Source organism: Halichoerus grypus, chromosome 12, assembly GCF_964656455.1.
Source record: "Halichoerus grypus chromosome 12, mHalGry1.hap1.1, whole genome shotgun sequence".
NCBI lineage: Eukaryota > Metazoa > Chordata > Mammalia > Carnivora > Phocidae > Halichoerus > Halichoerus grypus.
The window spans coordinates 98,812,515-98,836,967 of NC_135723.1; the positions used below are offsets into that span (position 1 = coordinate 98,812,515).

Genomic DNA, 24,453 nt, shown 5'->3' on the forward strand with positions numbered 1-24,453 from the left:
GAGCCGTGAGGACACTTGAGGAGGAGCTTAGGAAAGGAAGTGGCGCAGACACCTGCCGGGAGCGCGAATAGGGACGAGAATGGAAGGCGGGGAGAGCCGGCTGGGAAGGAAGAAGGGCCCAACGCAAGTAACCCAGTCTGTCCAGACCAAAGGCAGAGGACTCGGGGACTGGGAGATGCGGCTGAGGAGGGAGCAGGGCCAGATAATGAGGGTGATGAAGACCACCCTGGAAGTGGAGGCAGCGTCTAGCACAGAGCCTAAGCACACAGAGCATCTCGGGGCATCATTTCTGAGCGAATTAATTTTTCTTGTTTTTCCTTAAACTGTTGAGGATGAAGTCATGAAATCTGATTAAAACTACTAACCCTCCCCGCAGAAAAATGCGTACACGTTTTTGCCCAAAGTTTCAGAAGATTTACAGATTCCCTGAAATGTATCTAGTGACCAGCCCCCTACACACACACCCAGTGATAGTCCAAATTTTAAGAAAAAGGATGAAATTTAAGTTTAAGGATGAAATTTAGGTTTAACACTCTTCTCTCATACCAATCCATTCAGCCAGAATGATCGTTTAAAACTGCAAATCAGGGGGTGCCTGGGTGGCTCAGTCTTGGTTAAGCATCTGCCTTCAGCTCAGGTCATGATCCCAGGGTCCTGGGATTGAGCTTCACGTCAGGCTCCCTGCTCGGTGGGGAGCCTGCTTCTCCCTCTCCCTCTGCCCCTCCCAGACACTCGTGCTCTCTCTTGCACGCTCTCTCTGTCTCTCTCAAATAAATAAGTAAAATCTTAAAAAAAAAAAAAAAAAAAAGAATGTATGAAAAAGACTGGTTGCTAGCCAGAGGAAGATGTATATTCAAGGGAGGATTTCTTTAAGATGGGAATGATTTAAAGCCTACAGCAATTAAATAACCTGCTGGACCAGGGCCATAGAGCTGGCTGGTGGCAAAGCCAGGACTAAACCCACACCTTTGGATTCCTGCCTTCCACATACACACATTAATCCCTGACTACATGTGTCAGATGGAGCTTACTGCAATGGAGTCCTCACCTCACTTACTCTTTCTAGAGTGTTCTAACCTGTTGACTGCCATTTTTTCCAGTAATGCTTATTAACACAGTTTCAGGAGCATGACCCTGGAAATTCTGGATGCAAACTATCTTCCCACCTAAGACTCAAGCAAAGTTGTTCAGTTCTATTAGCTCTTAAACTCCAAGCAAGGAGGCCCCCTGGCTCCCACGTGGTCAAGTCTTAGATCATGTAGCTTATTGATGTGTTTAAAGTAATATACTCTACACTTGTATCTCATGGGCAGCTCATGCCATTCAGGCTCAAACTTAAGAGATTTTTCTTCAGTATTTTCTCACCCTTGTGCAGATTCAGACACTTGAAGCTTATTACATAGAAACTGACCTGCAAGTAACCTGGCCTTTAGGGAGAGTGTGGGGAAAGTGGTTACAAAAGATACTATCCACCTGGGGAAACAGAACCAGTAGGGGTGAACATTAACCCATCCTGGCCCAATGCTGTTAGTCCAAAACGAGTATAGTCAATGGGAGAAAACATCAAAGAAACAGAATAAAAAATTCAGGAGGGAAATTCAGAGCGGCACACTTGGGGATAAAAAGCAGATTTTTGCCAGTGTAAGGCCAGGAGAGAAACTGGTTGTATTTCAGGATAGCAGGGCCTTGGGAATACAAGAGAAAGCGAGTTAAAGGAGAGCTGGGCCCTGCAGATTACCACAGAAGGAGCCAGGTCTAATGCAGATTCAAGATATGTGCTGAGGGGGGATGGCCAAGGTGTCTAGGATCAGAGCGCCACAGCATTTATTTAACTTTTTTACTAGAAGATTCATTAAAAAGCAGTTCATGAGAATGACCATTCTGGACAATGGAAGACAGCTGTGAAAAAGCTTGAATGACCCTGAGGCTGGGGCTCAGGTCTGTGTTTCCTTGTAGTCCAGTGTCCGATCCCCAGCAGTTCTTCCTGGATTTTGTAGAACTTCTTATGAAGTGCAGAGCTTTCAGGATCCAGGGTCCTAGGACAAGATAGAAGAGAACTGTGGAAGGCAGGAAGGAGTAAGCAAATATTAAAAGTGTTTCTTTACAGCAGAAAAGAAAAGGCAAGAAGCCTTCTGGTATGGACTGGATGTTTGTGTTCCCCCAGATTCCTATGTGGAAGCCTTAACCCCCAATGGGACAGTATTTAGAGATGGGGCTTTTGGGGGTACTTCAGTTTAGATGAAGTCATGAGGGTGGGGCTCCCATGATGGGGTTGGTGTCCTTCTAAGAAGAGGAAGAGTCCAGAGATCTAGTTCTCTCTCCCTTTTCTCTCTCCCTCCCTCTCTCTCTCCCTCTCTCTCTCTCTGCCATATGAGTACATAGCAAGAACACGTCTGTCTGCCAGCCAGGAGGAGAGCCCACACCAGGAAAGGAATCAGTTGGCACCTCCATCTTAGACTTAGAGCCTCCAGAACGGTGAAAATAGACTTCTGTTGTTTGAGCCACCCAGTTACGGTCAATACATGTGGTTTGCTCGAATGACTGGCTCAGTGACTGAGTGAGATCACGCACTGGAGGCAGTTCACACAGGCTGGGAGATCACCTGTGAACATCTCCTCTCAACTCCGTATTTAGTGATGTGTTGGCAGCTTGAACTCAGCCGTGGTGGGAACGTTTACACCAGCGGAATAGGCCAACACTATAAATCAGGGCCTCCCCTGATTTATAGCAGAGAACCAGTTACTTAAGATTTACCAGCATACCACTACGTCAGTTAGACGAAATCCTTGTGTGAGCAGAGTTCCCTGGAATTCTCACATTCAGAATCAACCTTAACTCTTGTTGTTGCTATTTCTGTTTTATTTACTAGTGCACGATGACAACTCTTCCATTCTCTTTCATGACCCGTCCAGAATTACTCAGCATTTGTGGACTCTCCTGGCAAACTACCCATCACTTAAAGCATGGTTTCAATGGGGAAGTATTTCCAAGTTGCAAGTTACTGACTTTAAAGTAAACTTTTGGAAAAGAGCCCCTGTGTGGGTTAGGGACTTTCAATTCTGGGTCCTTGTGGGGAAGTGAGAGAATGAAAAGATTCGTGTTGATTTTTAAAATAGAGGTTGCAAAATATAGCCTAAGCGAAAAGGCAAAAAGAAATGGAATTATTGAGCATTAGGAGGAAGAGATGAGGAGCAATTTAATAACGGGGTGAGTACCAGCTATTTGCTTCTCCATGGTAAACATCAGGGACTTGGTCAGAAGAGGGCAAGAATATCTGTGGAATTATTCTGGAATGGACAGTTTGTGGATTTTATTCCAAATATTTGCACGCTTCTTTTTGTCAATCAGGGGTCCATTTCGAGAACCAAGAAATGATTACGACGCGGTTGCTTGCCTGCCCCAAGGTTCCTGGCATCCTTACGATCCTGAATCTCCAGGTGGCGGACTGTGGCTCGGAATTTTGGGAAACATGATATAATTCCACAAATCTCTTTTGTAATACATCTTAGAATAACGAGACTCCAAATTTATCATTTTTTTATCCAAAAAATGAATATCCTAAAACTTAAGCTATCCTATCTTAGCATTCTACATCAATAATTTTGATCATCCAATGAGGGAAAAGATGTTATTTGGGGCTTGTTAAATTAGTGTTAATTTTAGTTATTCCTTCAGGAGGGATGGGAGTATTCCCTTCCTAAATGATATTACACAGCCTGATTTGGCATTTCCTTAAAGCTGCCTGAAACACTGAAATGATGGCTATAAATATGCCACTTCGAAACTGAAATGGTTCACAGCACTCCCAGGCCCTGGTTTAACAGTTGGTTTATGATGTGGTTTCAGAATAACACTTTTAAGCATGGTATTTTCCTTCCTCCAAAACTGACATGAATCCATAAAGCTTTATAACGATGACTCTAAAACACACCAAAAGTTTTCTCGGTGGCATATTTTTCGATTTATCTAAAATCCTTCGCTTTCTGAATTTCTCTTCATGATCTGCCTTGGAAGGGTGGTCGCCACTGGAGCTGAAAAGCGCGTCCTCTCTCGGCCCGACGCCCACTCGGCTACTGCGCTCTCCCCCCTCGGCTTTGGCTCCCAGGATCTCAGACTCCTGTGTGCACCAGCATGGTCTGGGAGTCTGTTATGCATGCTGATTCTCAAGACCCTCTGAGTCAGGCCCTCTGAGCTAAATTCCGGAGCTAGGCCTGGGGACCAGCATTTTTACAGAGAAACGTTATCGGGGACTTGGTTGGGCCCCCGCTCTGGAAGTGCGGTGACTGGAGAGAGTCTGGCTCAGGGAAGCCCAGGATCTTGCTGGTGATGCGTGGCAACTAGGTGCCTGGGGCCTCCAGGCTTTACCTGCTTCCTCGGCCTCTGCTGCCCAGAACCCCTCCGTAGGCCCAGGTTCTTCATGCCTTGATCTTGAGTTTCAAGTGCCACACACGTTTATCTTGTCCTATACCTTGTCCCTTTCTGTCTGCCTCTGGCTTGTTCGGACTCTGGCCTGGATCTCGAGCCTTTCTCCCTGCTCCCTCCAGGTGCCAGATCCATCTTTTCTCTCCTGCATGGCCCAAACAGGTTCTCAGATAATGACCCCTCATCCTCTGGGAGACCCTCTCTGTGGCAAAGGGAACCCCTTGGCATGTCTGCTGCAGGGGACCGGACCTGCCTGCTCTCCTTGATTTCCCCCCACGCAGCCCTGCCATCCGTCACAGCAGCTCAGAGACGTCACAGAATGTCCGTCTGTCCCACTAGGCTCTGAGCTGCTGAGGGCAGGGATCACCTCCTTTTCCTTCATTGTTTCCTCGACACCCAACCTCAAATGTAGTGGGGCACTAATGAGTCTTGTATTAACAACTGATGTTGTAAAAAGAGTCTATGACTTTCACCCGAGGCATGATGCTCTGTTGCACGATCTCCACTCCAACTGTTGACGTGTGCTTCTCCCTCAGCTGCAAAGCTGGTCTTCCTTCCACCTTTACAAAGCTACTGCTGCTGGCTCTTTGGGTCCCAGGTTCCATGCCTTTTCCCCCGAGATGTCTTCCTCGGCCCCTGGAGATGGGGCTGGTGCCCCTCGTGTTCCAGAGCCCCGGAATTACCTGGTCCTGCGCCCACCACACTGCTTCCGATGATGCCTAGAATCCCCTAGATCAAGGGCTGTTTGGGCGCAGGGATGGTAACCTCGGCGCCCAGCAGAGTGCCTGGCGTGCGGACGGCACTCCACAGATGTTTGCTGAGAGCACGGGAAAGCCAACTCAGGATCCTCCAGGCAGCGAGATGGGGGTTCTTATCACATAACCTGCTGAGCGAACCTCCATAACACTCACCAGAAGGACTTCAAATTGTTGACATGTGTCCTCCCATGCCCACTGCTGGACAGAAAGGTCTCAAGGGTGACGGCAACATTATTTTATATGTCTGACATCCCAGTGAGTCCTTCAGTGGCTAGTGTGGATTAAGTATTGTTTAAGTATGTGTTTCCCATCAAAGGTACTTTTGGCATTTTGAGCAAGACAGTTCTTAATTATGTAAGACAGTCCCACACATTGCAGGCTGATTAACAGGTTAACAGGTCGGTTAGCAGGTTAACAGAGCCCAGATCCACCCACAGGTGCCTGATTCCAGACCCTGATTCTCTATGCTGTGCCAACTCTATTCGAGACTTATTTAACGAGAACAAACTTCCAAATTTCCAGGTGTAAAAATCCTTTTGGATTTGTCCTCTCCTATTAATGACAACATAATGCTGTGTTTCCCAAAATATATTCTGCATAGTGTTGATCTAGTGGATGTCAAATGTTGTGTGAGCATAACCCGATCCACAGGCAATGAAGTTTGAGAAAGCCTTCCAGAAGGGCACCTGCAGAGGGCAAAGGAACAGTAACTGGGAAGACCAAACAAAGCTTGATAGGGAACCTCAGCCTTTCGTGCTGAGGTAGGAGGTAATTTAACAATGGGAGAATCAACAGAGGAGCTGGTCTGCCAGGAAGTGATTAGGAACCAATTAGCGGGCGCATGGGTGGCTCAGTCGGTTGGACGTCTGCCTTCAGCTTGGGTCATGATCTCGGGGTCCTGGGATCGAGCCCTGCATTGTGCTCCCTACTCAGCGGAGAGTCTGCTTCTCTCTCTGCCCCTGCCCCCGCTCGTGCTCTCTCTCTCTCTCTCTCTCAAAAAAATTTTTAAAAATCTTAAAATAAAAAAGGAACCAATTCGCAATGAGTAGACCGTCGACAGAGACCAATGAAGGGTTAGTGACTGTTCTAATTTCATAATAATACCAATAATAATAATAATAATAATAGGTACTATTTCCTTGGTGCTGATCATTTCATATTATCTTTTATTTTCTCCCTTTCACCTATGAAATACTGAGGCCTAAAGCAATTGGTTAAATAACTTCCTATAAAGCCACAAAGTAATTAATTAATGGTCATATTTGAAGCCAGTCCTCTCAAACTTCACATCTTATGATTTTAAGCACTGTCCCCAAAGCCCAAAGGGACTTGTCGAGGGCTCTCCTGTGCAAACATCCAGAACAACCCGTGAGCTCCTTAAATTGGTATTTGTGATAAACCACTGCCTTTATTTTCAGGGTACCTCTTCAACCTAGATTTATTTGGCCTAAGCCCTGTACATGAAAATTCTTTCTGGTATGATTTCAGTTTCTTAATTTTTATTAATATATTTTTTTAATTTACAAATCTCCATGCTCTATTACATGCTTTTTTTTTTTTTTTGATAGATGATCCATGTTGATGAAATAAGGCCCATTTCTATAGAAAGTAGCCCCATCTGATCCCCTCCTGGAGGCAGGACCTGCCTTCCCTGAACAACAAAATTAACCGTCTACCCAACTTTAAAGTGTTGGTGGTATCAGCATCCGATTTCCCTTCATTTGTCAATTACCTCCACCCTTTTCGTTTCAACAGATGTTGGCGCATTTTTTGAAGAGGGAATGTGGCTACGGTACAACTTCCAGGCACCGGGGGTCAGTGGCAAAGAATCGGGCGGCCGGTCAGACAGCTCCCCTGATCAGCAGAGCGCCCCTCCCGATCTGGCCCATGAGGGGATCCACTTCAGCTTCAGTACCTCCAAGGCGCCCTGCATTCTCCTCTACGTCAGCTCCTTCACAACAGACTTCTTGGCCGTTCTCATCAAACCTGCCGGTAAGGACAAGGATGCCTAGCCTCTGCTATTTAATGTTGGGTGAACCGAATGTTCTAGAAGGTCTGGATTGCTCTGGTCTTGTCCTTTATTTTCCCCAGGACGTTGAGCAAGTCATCCAAATACTTTGAACCTCATTTCTCTACATGAGAGCCAAAAAAGCTACTTGTCAGTTGAGTGCCTCCTAGCAGTGTGTCATAGTAGTAATGTTGCTCAGGCATGTCAAGTTCTTTATGGGAAGCGTATTAGTATTACACGAATATGAGATTGCTTCGTATGTATAATGATGATTTTTTTATTCCCGTCAAATGAATACATGCACTGCTGTACTAAATAGAGATGAGCTCTGAAGTAGTAAAATTCATTTAACATAAACCAATGAGTTATCCTGATTTATGATAACGTATCAGTAGGTTCCTACAGAACATATGTAGCTTTCAATAGAAATAGAAAACCAGAGATGTTTTCATTCCTAAGCCCTCTCAGAATTTTACATTCATAAAATATATCCCTGGCGTAAGGGTTGGTTAAAGCAGGAGCATATTTACACTTGAATGTCTGGGACCATCGTGATCTCCAAATACGCATGGAGCGCGAGAGGGTCAGAGTGAGACTAAAATCAGTGTCTTGTGAAAATAGACAAGTGCACTTACGACCTTTAAGAGAAGTCTGAGCAGTTCTGAAACACAGGAGCGTGCCCAACACTGAGGGGGCCATTCCTCTCAGAAAACTTGAATACTGACACACTTAGAAGATCGCTTTTTCACAAATAAGAATATTGTAGGTTGATCAGGGAGCAAATCTCTCTCATTCACTTCCCAGAGAGATGACATGGGCTGAGAATGTGGAGACAGCCTCTCTCATTGCCCACACCTCCTAGCTCTGCACTGAGTATAAACTTCTTTAAAAAGCTAAGACTTCTTAAAGATCAAGATTATCTTCTGTGGGAGCAAAAATTCTTATTACAAACCCAGGTCAGCTTGCGTTTTAAAACATAGTAAATTCTTAAGCTTCTCTGGTCCATTCACTGTTGGTTAAAAAGATTGGGAGCAGAGGGAATATTTCCTAAGATTTTTCCGTTCAGAAATTATTCCTAAAGAAGTAAGTCAAAAATCAGACAAAGATGCAGCTTGAGAATGTTCCTCTTAGTGTTATTTATAAAAATAAACATTAGGAAAGACCTACAAGTTCAACTGTAGTAAAATGGTTAGTAAAAGAGGGAGTCACCATTTTAAGGAATATTATGTATCCATTAAGAATAATATTTGTGGGTAGCAATGGAGAAAAAAGTACGGAGAAAAAAAATTATGTAATACAATGTTAAACCAAAAAGAAGAAAGGAAGGAAGGAAGGAAGGAAGGAAGGAAGGAAGGAAGGAAGGAAAGAAAGAAAGAAAGAAAGAAAGAAAGAAAGAAAGAAAGAAAGAAAGAAAGAAAGAAAGAAAGAAAGAAAGAAAGAAAGAGAGAGAAAGAAAAAAAAGGCAAGATAGAGCCTTGACTATACAATATCGGCTTAGATCTATGAAAAATATGGATGGAAACCAAAAAGCAATAACATGAGCACAAGGTGCCTCTTGCTGGTCGATTTGCTTCTCCTCAGTAATACTCTTTTATAAATGTCAAATCCTCACAATGAGCAAGCGTCACTGTTGTAATCAGAAAAGATACTAAGTAAAATCAATGAGAAAGCAGAAGAAAAAAGGACATAACCCCGGCTTTCCAGAAGTTCACAAGTTGAGTTTACTTCTCCTGGATCAGGTTAAATCGATTTTTAATCCATTGATGTTCTCCACCCACAAGCCCCAGCCTCTCGGTGCCCTCACCGAGGTGAGGTGGTTCTCACATATGGCTCATCGAGACATCATGAACATGTCCCAGAAGATGCTGTATTGTCTACTACTTAAGTCACTGCCACATTAAAATTTAGTCCCCAACTAAATTTTATCCGTATACTCGGTAACTATGTTGGTACCGATATCAATAACTATATCAGTAACTCACATTCCCATAACCTAGCCCCGTCTCCGTGAGCGCTCATGCTGGTATCCATGCACGTTCATCGTGTGCAAGGGTTTTGAGTAATCAGTTCCATATCGGTGCTACCATTTAATGATGCCCGACGGTGTGCTATGTTGCACACGCATTAATTCCTACAAGCCACACAACCACGAGGTAGATATCATTCTTTATTCCCTGTCAACAGATGGTAAAACTGTGGTATGGAGAGGTTAAGTGACTTGCACACTCAGCTGGTGGAGGCAAAACCAGAATTTCTAAGCTCAGATGTCTGATTCCAGGCCCCGAGACCTCTACCACTCTCTCCATAAGGCAGAGATCTCTAGCACACTCTCAGCACATTTGGAAAGCACGACCAGTTGGTTTTTTTCTAACTTTGCAAGGACATCTTCAAACTGCTGATGAAAATGTGTTTTTTTCACATTTCAAAGACTTTGTTTTTTATTAATTGATATTTAAAGTTAGAAAAATGAGAAGAAAGCATTCCAGGAAAAAAAATCAATAAGGACTATGCCAAAATATCAGGAAAAAAATTAAAAACTAGAAAGTCTTAACTAATTGCCCTGGCACCCCTCAAACTTAACATATTGAAAGCCGTATCACCATTATGGTTCCCCCAAAACTGGTCCCTCCTCCAGACCCTCTGCTTCTGCCAGTGATGCCCCCTCCAGACACCTGAATTCCCGAGTATGCTGTCATTCACAAATGCGCCATCCTTCCCCTTTGGGGGGCCACTCAGGCAAACAAATCCTGCAGAGTCTAGTCACACCGTGTCCCTCGGGGGTATCTCTTTCTTTTCTTCCCCACTGCTGGTCTCCTGGAAAACGTCTTCTGATTCAGTGCTTCCTGACATTGTTCCTGCCATGGCACACATAGGTTATTACATTTGAAATGGCACTTGAGTAAATGGACGAGGCCATTTGTCTTTGGGAGGCCACCAACCCAGGGACCCCAGCAGCCCGGCCTGCCGAGGGTCTGCCGAGGTCTGAGGGGTGCCCATCTCCTGGCACCTGTTAGCCTTTCATGGAATAGCAGTGTGCCTCAGACCCATCCCTCTCTCTGCTTCCGGTCCTTCCCCCCTCGCTCTTACCCACCAGGGTCTTCATATGCAGTGTCCCTCATCATGCTTAGTCGGGCTCTCCTCCTCCCAGTAAGTGCAGGAGAAATCCCAAAGCCCACTAACCTGCCAAGCTCCAGGGTGAAAACACCAGGTGAGAGCTCCGAGTGTAGAACCAGAACGTCTGGGTTTGAATCTGCTTCTGCCCTGTGCAGGTTGTGGGACTGTGATCATGGGCAGTTAGCCCCCCTATGCCCAGGGCCCTCTTCTGTTAAAATAGCGCCTGCCTCATGGGGGTGTTGTGAAAATGGAATGAGTCAGTAAGTGTAAAGCACGACCCTATCCCCATGCAGTCTATGTGTTAGCAGACGCTACGGAAGTGTTAGCCGTTACTACTATCCACAGCCCACGGATTTAATCTACATCCTGCCACGTGTGCGTGCCACACATCCCTACTTTTCCTCATTATTCCCCAAGCTCACGTGACACCTGTGCCCCCGCCTATCACCCTGCTCCCTTACCTGGAGGAGCTCCATCTTCGTCCGGGCGCTAACACCTGCCTTTCATTCTGGATCCAGATAGAGTCTCACCTCCTTTCAATGACTTCTCCTTACTTTAGACTCCTAGTCCACTTACTTTCAATGACATTTGTTTGGCACTTTGTGTATTGTTGTCTGTCTTTGTTATAAATATGCCCTGTCTTCCCAGTGAGATGAGGAGCCCCCAGCTCTGTGTCTCCTGCCTACAATAGGTGCTCCGTAAGTGTTTGCTGATGATAATGATGAAGGCCAGGAGAGAATAAATCTGTTAAGCACATTGTTTGCTGCAGCCAATAAAAAAGCAGTCCCTTACAACCTCTTTAATTCACTTGGGAAATGAACATGAGATGCAGGAAGTGAAGTATTTTTCCATTTTAATAATATTTTATATTAATGGAAAATATTAATATTCTCCGACCATCATTTAGTGGTTCTCGTGTACTATTATTTGAAAGGAATAAATATATCATTTAAATATTATTATTCAAGAAAATTGCCATTACTGTTTATGGATATCCACTACATATAGATTTAACATTCCAACTCGTCTGTTTTCTCAAAGCAAATCATTGCAGTTGCCATTAAGTGAGGCAGTTACAGAATTTTTAAATCATGTTTACAAAGAAAGCCAGAAAAGAGAAAAAATACTGAAAACAGCTTAATACTGATTTTAATGAGCTGGGGAACATAACGGGACCAATGACAAAGACAGTAGGGAGGAAAAGGTCTGGGTTTTTTTTGTATGATGACCATTTCCTCTGACCTCTAGCCCTCAAAGGCGGGGCCTGCTCTCTCTTCTCTTTGTATCCCCAGGGCCAGACACAAGGGGTTAGAGATGGACGTGTGTCTTAGAGGTGGACTCTGCACGGCTAGCCAGCCAGACAGCCCACATTCAGGTCTTGAAAAATCGGATTCAACAGTGCTTTTCATGAGCACTGAATAAATGTGTTCTGAAGAAATGAGTAAATAAATGATGAATGAATATAGCTGTATATTCAAGAGAACTGGCTGTGATTATACACGGTCCAAGCACGAGAAGGAGGGAATAAAAACTCAAGACAGTCAACTTGTTTTTCTGCATGTAGCCAAACAACTGTCTAATCGTCTCCTGTTCAGTCCCAAATAATAGATTGTTTTTAATGCTGTTAGGGTAAAGGGAAAAAGTAGGGTAAAACACTGAGGGTTGGGGAAAGAAGCAGCTCAGAAAAAGAGAGCAGCATATTCAAAGGTCTGGGGTAGAAAGAAGAATTGTATTTTCTAGTGGATAACAGAAGTCCAAGGTAGCTTGAATGTAAAAAGTGAGATAGTAAATGGCATCATTTGCAAATAACATAACAGGCAGAACTCAGATCAGACAAGGCATCATACACTATATTAAGAATGTATGTCTTCATCCTAGGAGCAACTGGAAGGCTTTGAAGAGTTTTTAGTGAACCAGTGAAATCATCAATTATGCATTTTGAAGAAATATCTCTGCAAGAAAAAAAGCACAGAAGCAGGGAGACTATCATTCATTCATTCAACAGACATATTTATTCAGCAACTACTAAGTATTGGGCATATTCTAGGAATTGGGAATAAAGTACAGAGAATATAAACAAAAATTATTACTCTCATGGGGGAAAAACAAGGCAGAAAAGGGAAGACCTGGCCAAGAGAAAGGATTGGGTAAATTCTTCTTTTAATGAGGAAGTCACAGAAATAATCACTGAGAAGACATTTAAACAAAGACCTAAAGTGGGTGAGGAGTCCTCCATGCAGAATACTGGGGACTGAGCATCCTAGACAGAAGAGCCAGCCAATGCAAAGATCCTGAGGCAGGAACATGCTGGCTTTTGAGGAAACAGCAACGAGGCTAAGGTCAACTGGTGAGGAGTTAGCAAGGAGGAGAGTAAGAGATTATGTCAGAGATAATAGGGCAAGATCATATAGGGCCTGGTGAGCCATTATGCAGACTTTGATTTTTACTTTGGTTGAGAGAGGAAGCCATGGAGGGTTCTGAGCAGCGGATCACTCTGACTGCCCTCTGTGAAGGGTCTGGGTATGTGGGGGCAGAGGCTGGGCTGAGGTAGGGGGGAGATTTGTTAGTATGGAGGTGAGTCCAGTAATCCAGGCAAATGACGGTGGGGGCTTGGTCTAGGAGGTAGAAATGGAGGTGATGAAAAGAAGTAAGTGTTGGGGTGTATTTTAAAGGTAGAGCCAAGGAGAGCTGCTGACAGATCGTGTATGTAATATAGCAGTAAGAGGGGAGGCAGGGCTTTTGGCAGGAATAGCCTGAAGGTTGAAGTAGCCATTAACTGAAATGTGGAAAATTGAGATGGAATACTTTTTGGGGGGAAAGGCCAAGAGTTTGGTTTTTGCATATGATGTATTTGAAGTGCCAGTAAGACCTCTCCTTTAATGGGATTGGGAGTGAGGAAGGAGCAGAGAAAGAGGGGACTCAGCTAACAATGAAATGAGGCCAAGAGGAATCATTGTTAAGGAGAAATGGATTCGGATCAGGTGGTCCAGGCAGAAGACCACGCAGGTGAGGCTCAGGTGGTGGCCGTCAGGTCCCTGATACTGCACGGTCAGCACAGGGGCACCAAGACAGGCCAGCTCCGCGTGGAGCTGCATCCACCAGGAGCAGGGCTCCCCTGGGATCCACCCAGGGTACCCCCGGGGCCAGAGGATGCCTATGCTTTGATGGAGATGGAAGAGAGTATGTGAATTCAGACACACCTAGGAGGTGAAAATCAGCAGTGCTTGGTCAAAATGCTATAAGCAAACAAATCTAGGATAAAATGCTTAGGTAAAACTCAGAAACAGGGAAGGTTTGTCAAATTTGCTCAGAAAGCGAAATTAGGAAATACAGTTAATTTTTTATTAATCTCATGTATGCTGCTTTCAATTCCAGGGACACAGTAGAATATTTAAACCACCTGTGTAACGCTACAATGCCTAAGTCAGGGAGGGCAGCATTTAGAAACTGTTGCATTTATTTGTGTACATATGGATACGTACGGACATGATCAATTTCTGGGAAAAGACGCTGCCAAATATTTAGAGTAGTTATCTCTCGATGGTGGGATTTCTGGTGACTTTCTTTTCTTTTTCTTTCTGTTTACTTTCTAAGTTTTAATTATCGTATTTTATTTCACGACTTATCCGTTTTGTTCCTCAAGAAGGAAAAGGAAAGAGGCAACAAAGACCGTGTGAGATGATTTACAGTTGGCCAAACTCTTGCTAGGTGGCTGGCTCCGTCTTCAAGCTAGGGGATGTCAAAGACTATTAACATGAAGATTCCAATTTCAGTTAAAAATGAGATAAAAAATTGATGTCTTTAAAAATCATAAATAAGAAATACAAGTTATGTTTGCTGTATAGATTAATTAACAGCAGGATCTAGAATATTATATCAGTCTTTTTTTTTTAAAGATTTTATTTATTTATTTGACAGAGAGAGGGAGAGAGACAGCGAGAGAGGGAACACAAGCAGGGGGAGTGGGGAAGAGAGAAGCAGGCTTCCCGCCGAGCAAGGAGCCAGATGCGGGGCTCGATCCCAGGGTCCTGGGACCATGACCTGAGCCAAAGGCAGACGCTTAACGACTGAGCCACCCAGGCATCCCTCAGTCTTTTTGAATATTGTCTGTCATTACTGGGGAGAAGTACAATGGAGAGAAAAACAGAATAATTGGTTGAGGCCAAGTGAGCTGGAGTGGAGGGGCAGTGAGGACTCGGGGGCCCGGGAAGTCCATCTTTCCTTTGATTTGCATTCGGATTGATGCAATCTCTAACCTAGAATAAAATTTTTTGTTTTCTTGGTCTCAGTGAAGCCACCCCAACTCCCATGTATTTATCTTTTGTAAATTATGTTTATTTTTAATATTGTATGCTCATGATTCTTTTATGTGCCGAATGTCACACTTTGCGGATGGCATGAGACCATCTCTGCATCCTGCATTTATTTTTTATTTCACATGGTATTTCGTCAGTCTGCAGGCGTCTCCACAGTCCTATATTGTATATGTTCTCATCCTCCTTCCCAGGCACAGTCCCAGCTTGGATCATTTAGACCGTTTGCCACTTCAACATGAAGATGATGGTCACTGATGGCTCACTGTTGGTAGACTGTAAACTACTGTGGGCCCAGTGCTCTTAACCCTTCTGGTTCACCATGCCATTGAACTAGTGAGTCAGAATTCAGAACAGCCACGGTATCGGCGGACAGCAAAGGGGGCAAGCCTGAGCATCAAGGGGGAAAACCTGAGCATCCAATGAAACCAAGAGCAAAGAAATGACAGAGTTTCTTTTCTTTTCCTTATATAGGAAGCTTACAGATTCGGTACAACCTGGGCGGCACCAGGGAGCCCTATAACATTGATGTAGATCATAGAAACATGGCCAATGGACAACCCCACAGTGTTAACATCACCCGGCACGAGAGGACCGTAATTCTCAAGGTATACATAACGTGCGCACATCGGTTGTATGTGATACTGTATTATGTCTCTATCCTCTGTTATACTTGGATGCTGGTTCTGTTTTGGGTGGTTGGGATGGGCAGAAGAGATGCTTATTACACTTTCTCCTACAAAGTCCTAACCAGGGAAGTAGAAGGATATATCGCTACTAAAGGAAAGACAATGACGGAGTTAATGGTGAAGACGTTTCTTAGGGAGAAGGTTGAATAAATGGTTACTAAGTATATTCTCTGTAGCCTTGCTGCTTTTAGGCTCACACATCTATCAGTCTCATGTTTTTATCTATCACACCATCTTTTTTTCTCCATGCTCTCAGATGTCTGAAGCTTATCCTGTTTCCCAGCAAAGGTTATTTTGGTTTATCTGACTTACTTCTTTCGCTACTCCAACACAATATGAATTAACTATGGGGTTTTTTTTCTCTGTGGATGCTTCACCCAAAAAATCCTCAAAACACAGACCTTCCCTAGAATCTCAGACTCTGGTTGTAGGCTTTCAGCACACAAAGGGATGGTTTTATTATGACAGTCAAATTTTACTTCAGGTTCATTGATTGTCCCTACACCCACCACTGATTTTCACAATGAAGAAACCAGCCTGGGAGGCACCATGAATAAAACATGGCATGAGGAATTCTCCCTGGGAACTAAGCCAAAAGATCAAGGATGGGAACTATCACTGCATTCTCTAGAAGGAGTTCAAAATAGATACCTGTCAGGAAAAAGAATAGCAGGGGTATACTGTTTTGTCAGAGAGTGGAGTGCCATTTGGCGGGGGTTCAGCAGCCACTCAGACCTCATTTGGATTCGGCTGGTTGCGGTGGGAAGTTCGGGTTGCAAAGAAAAGGCACAAGTCCTGCCTATGTTTGAGCAGCGGTGGATGTCAAATTCATCACTTGATACGGAGTTTACGCTTGGCCTTTAGCAGGAAATGCTAGAGGGTATTTTAAGGACAGGTCTTTCCTAGGAAATTGACAACATGCAGTTACAGTTTTTCCTACAATCAATCAAATATGTGTAAGTAAGTTTGCCTCTCGGTGGTGGGCAGAGTCCCTGGGCCTAGCACAGTGCCTGGCTCATCTTGGAAACTGCAGATTATTTCCTGAGCAAAACCAAGCCCATCTTGAACCATAACTCCAGGTTTATTCAGAATAGCCAACAAGGCCAGGAGTGGTATAGTTTATATCATTACAGGATTAGGATGGTTTTATACCATTTTTTCAACATTATATGTATTGGGTTTTAATTAGAAACATTCTCTTGTCTTACCCCATGCCATCTGTCACCTCTTTTCAAGTAACATCTCTTGCCATTGCGGCATTACAGAATAATGTTAAAGTTAAAAAGAGCTCAGCAGTCAGCTTTCAGGGCAGTGTGGTGCAGGAGGCCTACCTGAGCTGTGGAACCCTGCAGAGTTAGCTCTCCCTGTCTCCAAGAAAATGCTCTATGTGTTAGAACTGAGCCTTGTGGGTGGGGAGCCACGGCCACAGAGGAGGGCCAGGTGGTAGGGGGGGAGAGCAGATCTGATAGAGCCATTTCTGGGTATACTTCCCAAAATGAAGTCCAGCTTCTGGCACATTCTGCCAACTGGGGATTCTTTGGAACTAACCAGCAACTCTTTTTTTTTTTTTTTAAGATTTTATTTATTTATTTGAGAGAGAGAGAGCACAAATCGGGGAAGGGGCAGAGGGAGAGGGAGAAGCAGGCTCCCCACTGAGCAGGGAGCCTGTCTCAGGGCTCCATCCCCAGGACTCCAGGATCATGACTTGAGCTGAAGGCAAACACTTAACCGACTGAGCCACCCAGGTGCTCCCTAACCAGCAATCCTTTAAAAACAAATATCAGTTTAATGAGAGCTGCTACCTGCCACAGAATTATAGATTGCCCTGAAGACGGGGAGAGCGATAGGCTATTTTAGGAACTTGGGGCTTTCGAGGCATGGAAAGCCAGAGAAGTCTAGATAGGGGACGGGCCAGAGAATGCAGAGAGTCCAAGAGACTGAGGAGGGCTTCGGGGAGAGGCCAGTTCTATTGCTCAGAGTTCTTATGGTTGCAGATGACAGAAAACCAATTCAGAATTCATTTGTAGGGAAAACTCCTAGTGTAGGTCATAGAATTTAAGAAAGGGCAAACTACAGTTTTGGAAGAAAATCCAGGAGACCTGGAGGATTACAACAAAGACTAGAGGCTCTTGACCCTGTCCTGCCCCTCCCTCCTCCATGCCTCAATCCCTCTATTATCTCTGCTTGTCCACCCCTCTCTGAGGACTGGATTAATACCTCTTCCTGCGGGCTCCCTCTGTTACATATCATGGAATGCAGACACAGGAGCGTGGGGTGGGCTCAGGTCTCAGTTCTGCTACCAGAAGAAAGCCTCTTGGTTCTCATTTTAAAACCTCAGGGAAGGTCTGTGACTGGACTGGCTTGAGTTGTGTGTTGCCCTATTGGCAAGAGGGAGAACGATGATCAGCAGCCCCAATCAGACGCTTAGAGTGGGGAAGTGGGGAGAATCCTCCAAAAGAATAGGAACACGGTTCCAGAAATAGAGACATGAGAGGTGTGAAAACACGGGCTGCACCACACTTTGAGGTTAGGAACTGCACAGAAGTGGGAAGCACTCCAAAATAATGGACAAAATTCTGCCATAGGAATTGTACCGAGGGTGGTGAGGGTCCTGCCCTCTCTCCTCCTGTCATTTGAGCAAGGCAATTGCACCAAAAGTTCTGGATGTATTTGGAAAGCCAGACGCCTCAACCCATGTGAATTCAGCTAGGAAAGACCTCGTGGCCTCTGGTGCTCTCAGCCTCTCCAACCCAGCTCAGATGGAAAATAGGATGATGTCAGAAGAAAAAAGATAGGGCCCCTCCTTATGGAAAAGTAGGTCCGACAGACCCCCTGCCCTGCTTTCTTTCCAGCGGGGAGACCTTGTGGAGAATGCAGGTAAATCCAAGGGTACCTTTAGAACTCTGGAAAACACTGACCTTTTTTCTGGAAGCAATCTACAAATCCATCTTAAGAACTTCTACAACCTCAAGAATGTGTGGGAGAGATATAGGAAAATGTTCATCACGATTACTTCTGTGTGAAGAGATTGTAAGTGGTTTGATTTCCTCTAGAGTTTTCTGTATTTCCTCATTTTCTCTTATAAGCACGTGCTGCATTTTTTTTTTTTGGTACGTGTTACATGTTTATAATCAAACAAAAATATGAAACATACAGATATCTTCAACCCACTCTGACAGCCCCCAGTGGTATAACATAATATAATGACAAAGATATTCAAATAATTTCAAATTAAAATGCACCTCTAATCAAAGAACAAAAATAAGGCTAATTCAACCATGAGTATAAAATGCTATGGAATGATGCCTCTGGAATTAAGGTGAAATTTTATACATTTATATATACTCACAAACAGCACATCATTCCAACGATGTTTATCAGTGTTTACGGTGTTTTTAAAAGAAGGTTTACTTTCCTAGCTGGTTTTGGCTAAAGCTAACATTAAATTAATTTGCATTCCCTGAGCACATACTCAGGGAAATGGTGCTGAGCCCTTGAGGGAAATTGACCTTGGATGAAACATTTGCTGCCAAAACACAAAGTGCCCAGTCTCCACATAGATAATGAGGAGCTGACTCTAGGAGTCATCAGACACCGGAGAGAGCCAGAACCTGTGACAACCCTCCAGTGGCGTCATTTAGGAAAACTCACAGTTGCACCAGGGATAATAGCTGAAGGCTTACCGCCAGTCGAGATATAAGACAAACCCTGGGCAGGCAGAGAGCACCTGAGAAAGTACTGTATGCAATGAAAATTCATGCCAATTAGATGACTCCAAGACCCAACATCACGAGGAATAATTTCAAAGTCTTGAGTCACAAAGCCCTTCTTCTCACTTTCCTTCCTTCCTTCCGGCTGTCCCAAAATTGTTTCTGCTCCCTTGCCTTCTTTTTGTCCCCCATCCCACTGCTCAAGGGACATCAGGTGGCTCGCAGGCAGTCTGAACAATAACATAGGGAATTGAAGTAAGTCCCAAAGGTATATGTATATTTCTTACATGCCCTGGGTTATATTTACTGGCATAGGAAGCTGCCCCCTAGCATGGTCCACTTGGGCAATGTCACGTCCATGATCATAGCTCACATTCATGGGTGCTCACTGTGTCCTCGGCACTGAGCTAAGGATGTTAAACATGTCCTCTCATTCAATCCTCACCAGAACCATATCAGATAGGCAGCGTTATGATCCCCGTTTTAGAGATGTGGAAACTGAAGCTCAGATCATCCGACATAACTCGCCTCAAGGTCGAGAATGGGAAGCTGCGAAAGCACAGATGGACTTAGGTCAGTCACATTTCAGTTCACGCGTGCTCCTAACCATCACTTAATAACAAGGTGTCTGGAAGGACGGTCACAAGGCTTTGAAAGTGGATTCCTCCAGGGGCACCTGGGTGGCTCCATTAACTGAGCATCCAACTCTTGATTTCAGCTCAGGTCTTGATCCCAGGGTCCTGGGATCGAGCCCTGTATCGGGCTCCCCATTCAGTGGGGAGTCTGCTTGGGGATTCTCTCTCTCCCTCTGCCCCTCCCCCTGCTTGCACGTACGTGGCTGCACCCTCTCTCTAAATGTTTAAATCTTTAAAAAAAATTAAAAAGGAAGTGGATACCTGTGGCCAGTAAGAAATTGAGTGATAGGGGCACCTGGGTGGCTCAGTCGTTGGGCAGCTGCCTTCGGCTCAGGTCATGATCCCAGTGTCCTGGGATCGAGTCCCGCATCAGGCTCCATGCTCAGTGGGAAGCCTGCTTCTCCCTCTCCCACTCCGCCTACTTGTGTTCCCTCTCTCACTGTCTCTCTCTCTCTGTCAAATAAATAAATAAAATCCTAAAAAAAAAAAAAAAAGAAATTGAGTGGTATTACAACAATAATGACAATAATTGTTATTAGTATGAAATAATTCAAAAATATGCAAAAGCACAGAGAATAATAACACATATGTACCCATCAAACATTACAAATTTTTGCATTTTACTCTATTTCTTCAGACTTTTTTTTTTAATGCAATGATAGTCAGGGCCCTTGGTCCTCCTTGTTACAGAGTGAACCCTGAGAAAGAAATGCAACAAATGTGTTTTCCACAAGGCCGTTCGATGTAGCATCTCTAATGGAAGTCAGGCATAACTTAAACATGGATTTCAGTGGCGCCTGGGTGGCTCAGTTGGTTAAGCATCTGCCTTCAGCTCAGGTCATGATCCCAGGGTCCTGGGCTGAGGAGCAGGGTCGTTGGACTCCCTGCTCAGTGGGGGATCTGCTTCTCCCTGTCCTTCTGCCCCTCCCCCCCAGATGCTCTCATGCTCTCTCTCAAATAAAATCTTTTTAAAAAATGGATTTCAGTGCAAACAATTCCAGAGGGAGTTGGAGGAGGGGTGATGGGCCCATGAAGGGGGCGAGGGGCTGACATACACAGCTTTCTGATACTCTGGCCTGATCCAAGGGTAAAACTAGCTCCAAAAAAATGAATAAACTAAATGTTCTTAGAATAACTATCACATATTTGGGGGCTTTGATGGAAGTTAAACAATAGAGAGCTCAGGGATATATTCTCTGGCACAGATACTCAGAGTCTATATTCTCCCAAAACCAAATGAACAGATGGTAAGGATGTCGTGTTCATTTTGGCTTTCATCTAACTGGAGGGCCAGCCCATCTTTGCCAAGAAGAGCTAACAGATTTCTCCTGCAAGCAAAATTAAGGACTTTTATTTTTTTTCTTCTTTTTGTTGGCTAACTGAACATAATAATAAAAAATATATTAAAAAATTAAGGACTTTGAAAAAAAATAACTCCTAAGTCCTTAAGAACAAATGATTAGGTCCCCCAATTTTTGTACCACAAAGAGCATGACTTCAGTTGGTTTTCATCAGGAATTTTCAAAAAAAAATCACTGCATTCTGTCTTTTAAAATAAAATAAAGATGATAATTTCTTACCTGCTATTAATCAGAATTACAAACAAATTATATAAAAACAGTCGCTAATGGAGCCTGCTAATGGAGCTATATATTGAATATGAATCCTAAAAATGGTCAGAGAAGGGTAAGCAAGGGAAACAAACACTGTATGCTCAATGCTTGGGACAGAGGGAAAGATGCAAATATTAGGATAACAACAGTAGCTGCTACAAAGTAACCCTCAAACCTCAGTGGTTTAACCCAGTGAAGGTCTGTCTTAGATATTTTTAGAAAAGCAAAGTCCTGTGGTCCCTAGTAGTGATGAAATCATGCTAGGCAGGCATTCTGAGGACCCACACCCACCACCCATCCTCCCCTCCCTTTGGCAGGGGGAGTATAGTTCTTGACTAAACCAAATCTCTGTCCATTCATTTTGTGGCCTCCATGGCTCTGTCCTCTGGGAGGCTGTACTTTGTCCATAATCTGCCGGGGCCACCTCTGCATTGAGTGTTGCAGATGATGCATTCATTGAAGCAGGGCAAGGGAAGGGTCCTGAGGGGTCCATTTCCTGCAAGTGTCAATTGCGATCAGGGTTGTTTCACACTTACAAGTCTTTTGTAGACCAGTTGTATTGGTTTCTTTGTCAGTACAATTCCTCTAAAACTTGAGGTGGCTTCTGATCTGTGTGCTCTCAGTCAGTTTCATGTTCCAGTAGCAAACCCTCTATCCGTTCCTGGACATAAATCTTGGACATAGGCCATCATTCGCTTCCAAGGGCCGCTGCCTCTCTCTTAAGGTCATGGCAGCTCTCTTGAGGCCATCTGAAGCAAAAAGGCTTGGGTGGGAAGTAAAGACCCTAATTTTACCTTCACCCATGGAGTTAAGCCAGTCTGCTGAGCTAAGAAAGCTTCATATGTCTTTGTTGGTCAACTCTCCTTGCAGTTTATTTCTTATTCTCTGGTGTAAGGCTCTAAATCTGTGGACTTTATTCCCTTTTACTGATGTCGAGAAACTGGCCGATTCTTTTCTGAGCCCATCTCTTCTTTGATTCCGGCTCTTTGGAAGCACTTTCCCCAAAGCTACAGGTCACAGGCATTGAGTCTGCCTTCCGGGTTACATGAGATGACAGGTCTGAAAAAATATTTTATCTCCTACCATCATTGTCCATCTTCCAGCCGCTGACATCCATTTCTGTAGCGCGTGTCACCTGACCAGAGCCCCAAGGCCACCTTGCTAAGGTTTCCATTATGGGAGCACTCTGCTTCAAGTGTGCCCTAGTCTGGGTTACATTAGCTGCTGTAACTAAAAGAATATAGATTGTGGTAATGGTTTCACAGGTGCTTATCTCCAGACTCATCAAGTTGAATATGGTAATTACATACAGCTTTTCATAGGTCAAAATAAATAAATAGATGGCGGCAACGACAAAAAATTGTTAGAGCAGTCTTACTGGCAGGAAAGTGAAAGGTAACTGAATGATGCACTTGTAGGGCAGAAAAATGTGTGAGTTGATATGAAACACTGATGGGCGGGGAGCCTGTTCTGTGTGTGGACGATGGTATGGTTATATGGTGTGTCAGGTAACCTCCTCAGCTAGAAGAAAGTCATTCTGCCCTGGACGGCCCCTAAGAATCATGTTATGTAGTACTCGAAACACTTCCATGCATAGCCTCATTTGATACACTCAACCTTGTGAGTCTGGAAAAGGCTGGTGCTGTTAGCCCATTGAACGGATGAGAAAACAAAGGGTAAGGATGTCCAGGTGACTAAGAAGGTCCCAGTGCTCACAAGAAACAGACTCTTATCTAGAACCCAGACAACCAGGCCCCTTCTCCGGGGGCTGCTCATCGCTCACACGTTGCCCCTTTGTTACTTTTGCAAGCAGTCAGGAGAACCAGGCTCACCCTGCTAGTTTGCCTTATAACTTCTGAAAAATTTTAAGAGTTTTAAGTAAAAGTAAGTCTTTGGGGGTTAGTGGGTTTTTGGGTTTTTTGTTGGTTTTTTGTTTTGTTTTGGTTTTCAGTTTTTTGTTTTGTTTTGGTTTGGGGGTTTTTTTTTTTCAGTTAGGGTAGCGGGTGGGAGATAGCAAGTAGCATGCTTGTCTGGCAAACTGTTTTGACAGGAAGGGTGGAGAGAGCACCCTGGAAGTTTGGATAAGACAACCTGCTCCACGACTCAGAAAAATGCCACGTGCAGCCAGAAGGTGAAACACGCATGTTTAAAAATCTCTATAGGAAAAGAGGTTGATGGAGCAGCTTTCAAAAACTTGTCAGATCTGCTAATAAAGCTTACATGGTTTAAATGTATTTTTTTCTCAAAAATAGTAGTAAAGATGCCAGGATTCCCACCTCGACCCAGTAAAGGAAAACCCTATTAAGGAAATAATAATATGAATAACTGTAGTGTGGTTAGCAGCAAAAGCCGTCAACTTCTCTTGGGAAACCAAGTTAGCGAACTGACTCAGTGCCATTTCTACAATGTATTGTTGGATGACAAATACAATATGTGGATAAGCACATGCAGTGTGATCTCAGGTTTATAACACTAATGATATGAAGTCTTGGAAACAAACCATGAATCGTATTCTGCTCAATAAGAAACAAAATGCAAAACCTATTATGATTCGTGAAAAATTTTATTCAAAAATTATATTCAAAAATGTTGAAATACCAAACTAGGTGATAGTCTCCTTAGAAAAGAAAAATTTCATGCAATGGGAAAACACATTTGTTAAAAGAAATGACCTAATGACATCAGTGGGGGACCATAAAATCATAATGTCCCTGTGCGGCAAAGAACTTAGCAGCCCAGCTTTAGGTCTGGTGAGCTTGCACCGCATGAAGAGTTCCCGATCATTCTTCAGGTGGGCATGAACATGACCTCCTGCACTTCCATCCTAGCGTCCTCTTCTGTGGAAACACGGAGCCTGGACGGGAGTTAACACCAAAGCTCAGCTGAGTTATTTAAAAACGTTTGCCTTTATTACCCTTGAACTTTCTGACAGTAAAGAACAATACTCTAAAGTATCTAGATGTAAACACTCCTGAAAATTTTAATATCCAAGGTGGTTCAAGCCTTTATTAAAGAAAATAACACTGTTTGGAAACATTAAATCTTTTTAGGGATGTCAGAACAAATAAAGAAAGTTGACCCAGCTTGCCTAAGGCCCTGCTCTTGAAATTACATTGACTGTAACTTCTTCCCTTTGGCTAATTTAGTGCTTATCTACTGGGCATGATGAACTCACAGCCTTGGATGTGCAC

At 44.0% G+C, this 24,453-nt stretch overlaps 1 protein-coding gene across 1 annotated transcript in view; it reads left to right on the forward strand.

Moving 5' to 3' along the window:
• CNTNAP2 (contactin associated protein 2) overlaps nucleotides 1-24,453 on the forward strand; it is a 1,879,707-nt gene that overhangs the window by 1,718,128 nt on the left and 137,126 nt on the right. Inside the window, exons 19-20 of the mRNA XM_078059689.1 lie at nucleotides 6,936-7,172; nucleotides 15,090-15,223. Of these exons, the coding sequence (XP_077915815.1) occupies nucleotides 6,936-7,172; nucleotides 15,090-15,223 (371 nt within the window). The remainder of the gene's footprint in view (nucleotides 1-6,935; nucleotides 7,173-15,089; nucleotides 15,224-24,453) is intronic.